Genomic DNA, 13340 nt, shown 5'->3' with positions numbered 1-13340 from the left:
ATATCTGGAACAAACTCCCAGATAACTGCAGGTCTGCTGAAACTGTCAGTTCTTTTAAATTAAGACTGAAGACTTTTCTTTTTACCATTGCTTTTAATTAAATATTTAAGATTTTTCTTTTTACCACTGCCTTTAACTAGTAGATTGATAACTTACACTGCACTGTAACTTTTACTTTCCTGTTTTCTTTTTCTTTGTTTTTAGCTTTTAACCATTGCTTTTAATTAAATATTTACACGGTGAGAAATGAGTAGGTAATTGAGTGAAAAGATAATGAGAGTGAGATTGAACAGAGTGAAGGAAGTGGTCTTAAATCTCGCGCCTGAGTGATTTGCAGGAACCTCTGTCCACCTGTAAACGCGCAGGTGGGTCCAGAGTATAACTGGATCAAAGTGGCCTGCGGACAGACATGTCCTGGTTTCTCTATAGTGTCCGAGGGTTTTTGGAGTTTCAGTGGACCCAAAGATTGCTATGGACCTGAGTACAGACTAGCTAGAGAGAGTAGATTAAGTGTACTTCTCTGTTTATTCTCTTTTCAAAATAATTGTAACTCAATTATTTGCTCAACCCCTCAGCCTGTTTTTATGTTCCATTTAACTCTTTTAACACTGATTGTACACTGCACTGTAACTTTTATTATTTTTTAATGTGTATTTCCCTATGTTGCTTTTATGTTTTATGTAAAGCACTTTGAATTACCTTGTTGTTGAAATGTGCTATACAAATAAACTTGCCTTGCCTTCCGACACTATATATAACACTGTGAAAATACTCCATTGCACTGCGTTGGAAATATTGCTTATTTTTTAAAGAAAGGTGCAGAAAACAGAAAAAAACTTGTAAGTGAAACTACATAGTGTGGAGCATGTAGTTAAAGTATTAAAAGTAAAAGTAACCCTGTGAGAGATACACAATTATATCCCATATTATTGGATTATACTTAAGGATTCTTAATGATCATTTATGTCTAAGTATTACTTTACTGTTATAGTTGTTTGAAGTGGAGCTAGTTTGAAGCATTGTAGATGCTGCGGAGTAGTTTAATCTGTCACAATACATTGTATATTACAAATTCATCATATTTTATAAGTAAAATCTTAATCTGCAAAGTAAGTGGTAACTACAGTTGTCAGATAAATGAAAAGCTGTAAAAAAAAAAAAGTAAAATATTTTCCCCTGAAATGCAGTGGAGTGAAAGTTTAAAGTAACAGAAAAACAGTGCTTGAGTAAATGTACTTATTTGCTTTCCACTCCTGCTGATGCTACTACTCAAACATCAAAATTATTAAAAATACATTCAAATAATTAAAAAAATTAAAAGCAGCAAATCTTCACGTTTGAGATGCTGGAACCATGTAAAAAATGACAGCAAATTTGTTTTTTGTGAAGCAACTAATCACTGTCAAATTATTACAGAGATGTGGTGGAGGTGAAGTAGCAAGTGTCATGAAAAGAAAAGACACAAGTAAAGTACCTTAAATATGTACTGAAGTACAAGACTTGAGTAAATGTACTTAGTTACATTTTACCACTGTTGCTGTACCTGAGAGGAAGATCTGCACACACTCTTAGCTGAAAAATACTTTGGAAAGAATTATTTAGTATAGATTGTAATTTGTTGTTGCCATTGTGTAACTATGTGCCAGCTCCAAACTGATGAAAGAAAGAAAACACACTTTAGTTAGAAGCCACATTTTTATCTTGATTAAGGCATTTTTCCCATTTCCCAGGCTTTCATCAAGAACTTAAATGTTGTGCTTATTACATTTCTCTCTACCACTACGACTAATTTAACTCTATTCTGTAAATGCTGAAAATAAGTTTTTAAAAAAATTCATGTTTTAGAACATCTACTGTCTCACGCTTTGTGAGCCGCAGGGTTCATGACTGTATAAATCTGTGTTTATGGTTGGCCAGCCATGATGTGCAGTGATTAGTGAAGGCAGATGTATAATGGATTTGTGACCTTGGCCTACTTTAGCTGCTCTGCTTTCCTCTACACAGATACTTTCTGAGCACAGAGGACTCTGCACAACACAGACATTTATACAGGTAAAATACACTTTGCTATGCAATAAATTAACCATATTTGTGTTGTTACAAAGCCTTTTGTTCATTATTTCTCAATGTTTGCAATTTTCCACTGTTGTGTGTAATGCACGTTACACTCTTTTCTGTTTCCAGTAAACATGTCATGTGTTTCCTCTGGCAGTGTGTCCACCCTTGGCCTGTTTCCACGGCAATGCCTCACCTGTGGGCTGAAGGAGGAGTGTTCATTCTTCGACGCAAACGTCAGCCCGGTTGCACAGCATGCCATCCTGCACTGTAAAGGTCAGGGAGAGTCAAAGAATTAAATATATTATCCTGAACTTCTTCCAGTTTTAAAGATTTTAGGAAGGCTATAATCTGGTCATATGTGTTACTGTAGACTAGTTTTTCTCAACGGGGGCGGTACCGCCCCCCAGGGGGCGTTCTGAGGACGATGGGGGACGCTGGAAGCAATATTTTGGACTGAGCTGCTTTTGGGGGGCGTTTGTTGGTTGGAAATTCTAAGGCGAGTTTACACCAAAGATTCACAACAATACAAGTTAAAACTTTAAACTACTTCCAAAAAAACTGTGCTCTGCAACATTAAAACCTACCAGTTTAGTCCACTGCACCAGGGTGAGACGGTGTATTTTTTCGCACACCAGTGTTTCCCATACGTTCATTTATTTGTGGCGGCCAGCCACAATATCAATGCTGACCGCCACACGCTGATTTTCGATTTTTTTTTACTAGGCCTATTTAAAATTGTATTTGACTGCAGAGCTGCAGGCAGCGCGTATTTGCGGAGCACATCCTCTCGCTCGTCCCTCTCTCTCTCACCCTTCCCTTGATCTCTCGCTCTCTCCCTCGTGTCCCAGCTATTAAAAGTTATTAGCAAGCATTTAAAGAGCCTAGCTAATAAGAGAGCTAAGATAACGTTAAAATACAGCTGGGTTTTCAAGGCTAGCATGCTGTATATAGCTGCGCCACAGTTACACTGTCATTCTGTGGGAAACACTGAGTTATGATATGATAAGCTATTAACAGATGAGCTAATAAAGTCCAGTCAATAACTGATTAAAACGGATTAATTTATCACTGAGATGAAAAGGGGCCAAAAACACATTTTAATAGGTTACTTCCCCACAAAAGAGGAAGTAAGACTTAATCATGTGTGCTGACTCAGCAGGGATTAAATAAGTTGATCTACAGGAGAAAAATATTTAAAAGCAATAAGAATGCCTGAGAGCCTCACTACATTATATTCTGTTATAATTATATATTTCGAATTGTCACCTGAATTTTTAGACATTTCCACCATTGGTGCAGAAAAGGCAGAAATTGGAGGAGAAATTGCAGAAAATAAAGTGTTTAATGCTCAAAATCTTCTGGGGGAGGACCCCCATACCCCCCCACCTTTTAAGTGCCCCATCCAAGAAAACAGTATCTGGCTTCACACACAGTTTATGGGAGGAACAGTCACTTAAATATAATTACTTTTCACATGGCTTTTTTGTCATCTTTTCCATGTTTTTAAAAACAACAGTAACAGTAAAAAAAATCAACAATATTCAGGGCAAATAGCAAACTTTACTAATCAACTCTTTTTTGATGGGGGGCGGTAAGGGACCTGGATAATGGATAGGGGGGCGCTGGCCCAAAAAAGGTTGAGAACCACTGCTGTAGACAGATGAATAGAAAGATAGCTACATAGATATACACGTGTGTGTGTGTGTTATGTGTGTATATATATGTGCGTGTGTGTGTGTGTGTGTGTGTGTGTGTGTGTGTGTGAAATATGCAATTTCCTATATTTAAATCAATCTATCAAATAACAAATTGTAATGTAATTGGTAATTGTTCTTTCTTGATGGTAGTATGACAAAAAATAGAAATGCTATGTAAACCTCTGTAATGTTAATGCACTAACTACTTAAATACAGTTTGTTCCCTTTATAGAAACAGAATACGTTGTGATAGATAATGTTGTTGTTCCATCTTTAGTACAAAGGGTGCTAACACCCTAAACTAAGATTGTACATGGTAAACTTGATACCTGCTAAACCGCTGACGTTAGCATGTGGCTGACTTCACAGCTGTGCAAAACGCTGCGTTCACGTCAAAGGACAGCTCAAAGACAGTTGTTGCTTCAGTGATGGTTGCGTGAGGATTAAAAATACTGATACTAAACATAGTTTATATAATACTACATCCATTAAATTTGGGTTGTACAACGTACTTTGGTATTTGCTTGATTATGAGAAACTTCCACATTATGAAGCAGTAAGTTGAATCTATCAGGTTGGATGTTGATGAGAGCACTATTTACAAGCCAGATTCTCATTTTACCAATTACCATAACTCTGTAATGACATGAACGTGACATGAGTACAGCCTCAGAGCCCCTAGCACAGCTGTAGACTGTGTTGTTTGGTGATAGGAGACTACTTGGTTTAAAAGTTCTTTTTAAAAGAATGAGTGAAACATTTAGTTTAGTCTTCTACTTCGTATAATGGTATAATGTCAGCTAAATGAATAAATGTAAATAATGATGTATGTAAAATTTTAGAAAAATGCCTCTTAAACCCCTAAATAAGTCATAAATGTTGCTTTAAATATCGAATTTCTAATGTGTTTTATCAACTTCTTGTGTTACGTTCATAAAAACAAGAATATTTGACTCCCTCCCACTGCAGGTCCTGGAGTTCCAGCTGTACTGCTTCTAAGTTTTGATAATGTGGACTGTAAGTAGTCTTTATTCTACTTAAGATGAAACCATTTTGTGTTTCTGTTATGTTTGTGTGGGCAGGCAGATGTGCCTTTTCTCACACGCCTGCTCTGAAACGGGAAATAATTTGCCGTAATAAGGCATCCTCATCTTATTTGTTTGAAAACAAGACTTGATGCCACGTCGAGCTACACTGGCATTTTGTACGTTTAAAAAGGTTTTATTTGTTCCACACTTCGCTATTCATCACCACAATTTATTTAAAGTAGCTAACAGTCAGTTCTCTTGACTAAAACAATTTCAAAAGAAAAAATGAGTTGAAAATGTACACAAAATGGAAATGTAAAAGTGCTGATTCTTATGATTAAATATTTCATTTTTATACCACTACTGCTATTCTTGTGTTCATAATGTGTAATTTACTGAGGCTAAGCTGTTTACCATCACACATGGGTAACATGGTTTCCCTAGTCCTGTTTAATTTTATTACTTAAATTTCATAATCTTTATTCCTGGTTTGGTAGATTTGCTAGGGTTTGGATCACTGCTATCACCAGAGCCTCGCCTTTGACTCGTGATTTATGGATTAGTGTAATAATTAGCTAGAGAGAGCTGAGAGAAGTCAACTTGTTCTATAAAGTGTTAAACATTGCAAGGACTATCACAGGGGAAACTTTACCCCATAGAAAAGCTGCTCCTTATCAGAGGTGGGGATGTTAGCAAAACGTACATTTACCAACCTAACTGGTTAGTCTTCATCTGGTTGGATGCACTGGTGCGCCTACATTTTTCATTTAGGTGCACTGCCACAAAATTTAGGTGCACTGAAGTTTTTCACAGCACCTTCCATTATATCCCATACATATTGATAGTTATGTAAATTATTGTAAACAGGAACACCTACAGGTGTACAAGTCGGATGAGTGCAGTAGCAGAGAATAGAGGTGTGGACCCAAATGCAGACTACAGCCAGCAGGATGCAATTCAATCTAAGATTTATTAAAGAAAACTAAGCAGGCTTACACTGGGAGCACAGCGGCAATTTTCCAAACAAAATTACGCCAAACAAAAACATAATCCAAAGGGAAAATCCAGAAACAAAGAACAAGGTGCAATCCAAAGGGTAATCCCAAAAAGCGCAGGGACAGGACAGAACGCTCAACACAGACGAGCACGTCACAAAGACTGAACAGAACAAGTAAAGCTTTAAACACTAGGTAACGAGCAGGGCGGGACCAAACTCCACATAAGGATGCAAAACAACAATAAAGATTTATGTGCTGAAGCCTGACAGGCCAAAGTAAACATCAGAAAGGCTGGAGTCACGAAGAGAGTCACGTTTGCTCGCCGGCTAATGCCGAGCAGTTGCTAACATTATCCGGTGCAATTTATAATATGTCCTGTGTTCCACCAGTATTATGTCAAAATGTTGATTTAGTCTACAAGAAATGTAACGGTACAAAGCAAATGTGGAGTAATTTGTTTAGAGTAGCCTTGATACAAGGCAGGAGCAGCCTGCAATTTAGACTTATTGTGGTTTAACTGATACTCAGGTACAGAGATTCTCCACCATCAGTCGCTGTAACTTTCATGACCCACATAATATACAATACTGCAACAAAACTGCGCAGGACAACAACAAAGAGGAAGACCTATTCACTACAGTAAAGTTACTTAATTGCGGTCTAACTGTAAAGTGTGGTAACAATCTCATTTATAATATTCAGTTTAGCTCACTAAACGTTTCATTACCATCCATTTAGCTGTGTTGACATGGCTGAGCCTCAGGTAAAAGATACAAAAATAGTAATGTTAATTAGTTAGCTTGCCTGCTGAAAAGCAGCAGGCAAGCTAACGCCTATGTATCACGTCGGCTATGTCTGTGTCTTTCCATGTTGATTGTGGGATCTCTGTATGAAAGCGGTTGTGTTTCGAATTGTGCTCGCTCATGAGTTCAAGTGAGCAAGCAGCGCTCCTTCTCTGATTTTGATTGCCCTCTCACCACGAGTGAGTTTTGGGGTAGACACACACACACAGTCACACATCAATGGTGGCAGTGATCCAAACCCCAGAAACTCCACCAAACCTGGTAATAAAGATGATAATATGTGATAATATGCTGTACTTTTTTAAATGAATGCCTCCTGTATGTGCTTGGTCTTTCTTGTCTACAAAAAAAGTTTAATTTAGAGCAAATAAATAGCAGCTCTTACTCAACTCTGATAAATATAATTTCTCATTTCACAGCGTATTTCATCTTGGAGAACAACCTCCCCCTGCGGTCTGTGCTTGAGGCTAAAAGGATGATTCAGACTGAAATTCGGATGATCACTAATGATAACTTTGGTACAAATGATCTGCACTTAACAGCTGTGTGTGTTTGTGTGTATTGATTTGCATCATCATGAGATAACTGAGTTATTCTGTCGTCTCTAATATTTCTCGTCCTCTCAGAGCTGCCGCTAAAGCTCATCTATCCTCCTGACTTCTCAGAGTCCTACATCTATGGCCTCCTCCTTATTGTGTAAGCTTATCCCGCTGTAATTACATTTACATTTTTTTCATTTATAAGGCCAAGCTTAGTAAGGACAGCTTCACTCCTCTGTACCTGCATGCTGTTAAATACATTTTACAAATCAACAGGAGTAATAAATGAAAATAAAGAAATGTTAGATGAGAAAATGTAAATGTAGCAACCAATTTCTTATCTTAGCAACAATTTGAATGTCCTATAATCCTTTTTGTATGCATCAATAAATATCACAGTCTCACTATATGTGTTAACCTTGGGGGAAAATGTTGCTTCAACTAAATGGAGAAACCTGAAGTTGGAACCTGCCAGAGCTGTGCAGTTAATAGAAAATAATACACAGGTCTATCAACCTACTTTAGTAAAGGTACAGAAATATTCTCAGCAACAGTTAGATATACAGTTAGCTAGTTTTAACTACATTATATACAGTTAGCTAGTTTTTAATTACTTTATATACCATTTGCTAGTTTTAACTACATTATATACTGTTAGCTTGTTTTAACTACATTATATACAGTTAGCTAGTTTTAATTACTTTATATACCATTTGCTAGTTTTAACTACATTATATACTGTTAGCTTGTTTTAAGTACTTTATATACAGTTAACTTAGACTAACCATGTTCCGTACACTTTGCGCACTTCACCGCACTCTACTGACCACTACTCTGTTAACAGCCTGACAAGCATGTTTGTGTGCTCATTCCCTGGGGGAATACCCATTGGATGTTTTTTTCTTTGACTGATGTCTTTTGGACCAATAGTATTTCAGAAAAGTGAGGGAAAGTACATCCTCTGCCTGTGTATGGATATTCATAAGGGTTTTCTTGGTCGGGGATAAAAAAGGGAGAAATGATGATGACACACATATATATAGTTTATGTATAAGCTGGAAGTATTAATTCAGCAATCGGCGGGAAAAGGTCATCTGTACGGAATGTCATTGTGTACAGAACATGGTTAGTTTATGTTACGATTACGTTAAACACATATTGGGGCAAGGAATCATAAATAAAATAACATTTAAAATATCTGTGTATTTTGGGTCTGTCCTGACAGCCGCAGCTCTCCAGGCGACCAGGTGGTGACAGAAGAGTTAAGGCCGGACTGGGAGTGGGTGATGGCGGGATCAGAGCAGGTCATCGTAGCACAACTTGATGGCAGAGGGTCAGGTTTCAGAGGTCAAAGGTAGTGAACATTCCCATAAATACTCAACGTGTTTTGTCTTTAGCTTCTGCTATTAATTCTTCCTGTACAGATTGACTCAATATGTGGAAGTGATGGTTCACACATAGACAAACTGGCCTTAAACACTCAAGAGCAATTTTTCTTCTATTCTTATGACCTCATTTCTGACCCTCATCCTTTATCGTTGTCACTTCGCAGGGTTTTACAGCAGGTCCATGAGAGACTCGGCACAGTGGACGCAGAGGACCAGATAGCAGCTCTGGAGTATGTAACACATTTTGTCCAGTCTGTAGGCATAATTTTCGTGTTCGGTGAAAGTCACTTTGTGTGTGTGTGTGTGTGTGTGTGTGTGTGTGTGTGTGTGTGTGTGTGTCAGTATCTCTTTTGGATTTGGAAAGATAGAGTTTAGCAGGTGCTTTTCTGTGAGGAAAGATTTGTGATCACCTGTGAAGCTCATTAGAATTTCAGAGACGGCGTGTTTGAAGGAGGGTTTTATTAATGTAGCGTGGAGCATCCTTAGTTTGAGCAACTCACCATGAAAGGATGAAAAAAAAATTAAGACACAGAGAGAATGGCATAATTCTAGTTGTAGGTTTGCCAGTTTGTCCCAAACCAAAACAAAATACAATTATGCCTTTTATCTAATGCACATTTAATTATGTGACTGAAAGATTTTTTAAGCAGAAATGATGAAATATTCTCTGGTTCTAGCTTGTTAACTGTGAATTTGCTCATTCCCTTAGTCTTCAATGTGCTTAAACTGATCATTTGGGCTTTTGCACTGTTGGTCTAAGAAAACATGAAATTTGAATACCGGTATGTCGATGTGGATTCTGATTCATTTTTTCACTCATTATCTTTTATAAATCAAATGATTAATTGATTGAGAAAATAATGGCGAATATTTGTCACTGAAAATAATTAGTTACACCCCTAATGCTAACAATGAATTTCTTTAGGAGGTAATTTAAGGGAAAGAGTGTTTGTGTTTAAGATGAAAATAATTAATAGATTTATTCGGGGGTTTAGGGTAGAAAAGTCTGGAGGTTCCCTGTGGATAAAAGCACAACATAATTAACGTTGTGTGTCTATATAGTGTAATTTATCTGGGAACATTTTCAAATATAAAAGACCATTGTGCTGTATTTACTGGGTCTGCATCAGAGCAGTACTAATTCACTTGTAAAACACACTTATAATTAATATTTTAAATATAAAAACACAGTAGTTGGTGAGACAGCCCTTTCTTCCTGGTTTTCCCATTTAATTTATCTCTTTTCTTTCTATGATCAGACGAGGGATCACAGGAGTACTGTGAAACCTAAACTCTAATTCATCCTCAGCTTCATTGATTATAGTTATTTCTGTTTACCATTTTTTTATACTTGATTCTTTATTAATGTATATTGTCTGCTATGTAGCAGAAGGGAGTTACAAAACACAATGTCCCTCTATAACTTGTTATATTGTGACAATAAACTTACCTACCTACTGTCGGTGATTCACCGCTGCTGTGACCTTTGACCTCCTTACAGTTGGTCACTTGATAGTCTTTGAATTGAAACTTCTCAGTCGCTTTGAGCTGAGAGTGTGATATGAAATGAACAAATATAACTTAAGTCCACTTATCATTTGCTTATGTCGAAACGTTTCCTCTGTGCTCCCCAGGTACCTGGTGAAGCTGCCATTCATTGATCACACTCGTGTCGGAGTCTTCGGAGAGGTTCGTGCATCAGCCTGTGAATGAATCAAACCTTTCACCCTGATTTCTCAGCTGGCTGAATAAATGTGCAGCGTGTGAGAAATCTGTATTTGAAATGCTCAGTGAGGCTTTTTCAAACTGTCTGACAACTCATTAACGCACACAGGATAATTCATGAGGACGCTCATGATGACATATGAACTTTATGGCGATAATGCAGTGCTCTGCTAAAATCTGACTTTATTTCATTGCATTGTGTAAAAAGGCTGTTACATTCAGTTACAGTCTTTCTCCCACATAACATGGTGTGCTAGCCCCAGTTTGTGTCACCAGTGTATTAACATTACATTCAAATCACAGTGGAAAAACATAATCAGTTTCATCCTGATTTTCATCCTGTTTGCAAAACCGTTTCTTCTGTCTAAAAAAACAAAACAAATATAATCAGACAACTTATAACTGAACTTTTTTAAATTTTCTTCCATGTCGGACAAATAGAGCTTGGAAATATTTCCATCTTTGTTTGAGTTAGGAAACACAGCGGGTAAAAAATGTTTTCTTTTTTTTTGTGCCACATTGACAGACTATTCTTTTCATCCAGATGGTCAGAAGAGTTGTTGAGGAAATACTTTCAGAACTGCATTAAGTGTTGTTAAATTATTTCTTTTTCGGCAAAATGGGTACTTAGTTCCAGTGACCAAAATTTAATGTTAACACCTGAGATTCACAAACTGGAGATAATGGCACTCCTATAGGACTGTGGTGATCAGAAATCTGTATAATGTGTTTACAAGCCACAATATGCTAGTTTTTAGAGTACTCCAGCTTAGTATTCTGAGGTTTCTCTAAACTGGGATAACTGGCTCATTCAGGTTTCTTAAACCAGGATACCCACAGGATAAAAAAACTGATAATATCTGGGATAATAATGTGTAAACACACTCAGTGTTGTTTTTAAGCTGTGAAGGAGACATTAAACGGACATCTTAAGAAAATCAGTGCTTTCTAGGAAGTATTTATATGATGACAAAGGTCCATACGAAGCAAAAATATTCAGTTAACTAAATAATTACACTTACTGAAAATGCAATAACTTGGATCCTGCACACTCTGACACATTTGCATGAGATCCATTATATTCTTTCATTTCTTTTCGCAACTTTTTGTCTGGTGATGCCTTAAAACAAAGGAATATTTACTTGCAACCCCTCGTCACATGTTGACCGAAGAGTGATTTCTTTTTGTTGTTTTACTTGAATCGTTTCGTCGAGGCCTGAATAGGTAAAATAGTCGAGTAAAGACTAACATAACTGTGTAGTGGAAATGTGGGGGGGGGTTAAATTCAAACAGACAACTAAAAGACAAGAGAGGTATTTAGAGTTGCTGACCTAAAAGGATTTAGCAACTGAATGCTAACTTTACATTGGCAGGGAGAGATCCAAATCTACTCAGTGTTCACTCAAACCACAAAATGTACTGTCTTTGCTTATGAGCAAAGGTAAAGGTGAAGGTGAAATAGTGGAACAGTGTGATTATTTCAAGTAAACTGATACAATGCAGGAAAGAGAACAGGGATCCACTACACATAGTGTCCAGTAAGCAAAACAGGAGGTCATCTGATAAGAAATACAACCAGGAAACAAGTCTTTCAGTCTGAGGCTATGTTTGGCATGGCTCCACCACTCTTGCACTGATTTTAAACACTCTTCCTCTTCAGACTCTAAGGACTAAATTGGACATTTCCTGTTTGGTATCTGGTTCCTGCATTCATTACGCTTACCCTTTCCTTTTCCATTATTAACTATTTAATTAAGACAATATTAATACTTTTTTATAATTGATGGACCAACTTTGTTTTTGCACAGAGAACTTTGTGAGGAAGTGCCAAAATATCCACAAGAATAGGTCAACAAATTAAAGTCAGTAATTTTTGTTGATAACTAATTTCAGCCATACTGCCGGCATGGCTCTAGGGATGGCAATCTTGGTCTGTTGTTCAGTCGGCCAACCACTGTGTTCCAGACTGTATGGATTGCCACAAAATTTTGTACAGACATTTATGATGCCCAAAGACACCTCAGAGACCAATCAGGATGAATTGTAATCACTTTGCCAATCAGTTGACTTTCTATGTCGCACCATCATAAGGTAGAAATTTTAATTTGTCCAAATAACAGTAAAACTACTGACATCACCATCAGCCTCACTGTGTGTTTTGTGCATATTAGTAAACGCTGGCATGCTAACACACTAAATTAAGAAAGCCTCACATAGTGCTAGCATGGCAGTAGAGTCTTTGTCTTGTTATTCGTGTGTTTTCTCTATACTGAATTGTCATTCACTTGCATAAATAAAGCGAATTTCCACTAGCATGAAGTATATTTGATAACGTAAAGGTTGGGCATGTGTTGTAATAATAAAATTATTACAATATTCTTATGTGAAGGTTTTGGATGCATATATGAGTGATCAAATAGGCTTGCATCTGGAATGTTGTAACTTCTGTGAGAGAGTTTGCATGAAACCAAATATATTTTACAGTATCCTTCCCCAAACGCATATGTGCATTCCAGATATGACCTATGCTCAGTTTAATGATCAAGGGAAGAACGCAATCCTTGGCAGGGGAATATATCTTACTCAATGTTGTGGTATGTAAGCTCTTAACTCTCAGCGGGGAGTTTGTGCAGTGTGAGGTCCAAAAGGAAATCAAGGAAAGCGTGTTGAAACTACATTCTAACCAAATTTGAATATAAAGACAAATGATTTCCCTTGCGTAACAGCATATTGGATCTGGGGGAAAAAATTGTAGTTTTACTCTGAAATTCCTTTGAATTTCTGACAAAGTTGGGAGGTGAATTATCTTTAGTAGATGAGTAAGAAATCCTCTTTGGAAACCAGTTGAATAAGCTGAACTGTAATATCAAAGGTATGCAATATACCCAGCAGGTAAGAGAATATTATCCTTTGTGGAGGACAGGGCAACATGTTGTTGCAAAGTGTAAAAAGCCACTCTAGGAAAGTCTGTCCAGCTACCCTGACACTGGTATATTTCTCTTGCACAAGATTCCAGCAGGGACACAAGGAATCTGTGGACATAGAGGGACCTCTGTTAGACTCATGCATTTTCCATGATCACATTACAGTAAGCTTTGCTTCAG

General features: G+C 37.2%; 1 protein-coding gene across 1 annotated transcript in view; it reads left to right on the top strand.

Annotated features, from left to right (window-relative positions):
* Positions 1-13340, top strand: part of LOC123977121 (inactive dipeptidyl peptidase 10-like) — a 92267-nt gene that overhangs the window by 68646 nt on the left and 10281 nt on the right. The window contains exons 15-22 of the mRNA XM_046059639.1: positions 2005-2052; positions 2213-2331; positions 4725-4772; positions 7004-7102; positions 7211-7280; positions 8349-8477; positions 8676-8741; positions 10146-10200. Coding sequence (XP_045915595.1) covers positions 2005-2052; positions 2213-2331; positions 4725-4772; positions 7004-7102; positions 7211-7280; positions 8349-8477; positions 8676-8741; positions 10146-10200 — 634 coding nt within the window. The remainder of the gene's footprint in view (positions 1-2004; positions 2053-2212; positions 2332-4724; positions 4773-7003; positions 7103-7210; positions 7281-8348; positions 8478-8675; positions 8742-10145; positions 10201-13340) is intronic.

This window comes from Micropterus dolomieu, linkage group LG01 (assembly GCF_021292245.1).
Source record: "Micropterus dolomieu isolate WLL.071019.BEF.003 ecotype Adirondacks linkage group LG01, ASM2129224v1, whole genome shotgun sequence".
In the NCBI taxonomy this organism is placed as follows: domain Eukaryota; kingdom Metazoa; phylum Chordata; class Actinopteri; order Centrarchiformes; family Centrarchidae; genus Micropterus; species Micropterus dolomieu.
The sequence above is the reverse complement of the archived record's forward strand: the minus strand, read 5'-3'. Positions and strand labels throughout refer to the sequence as shown.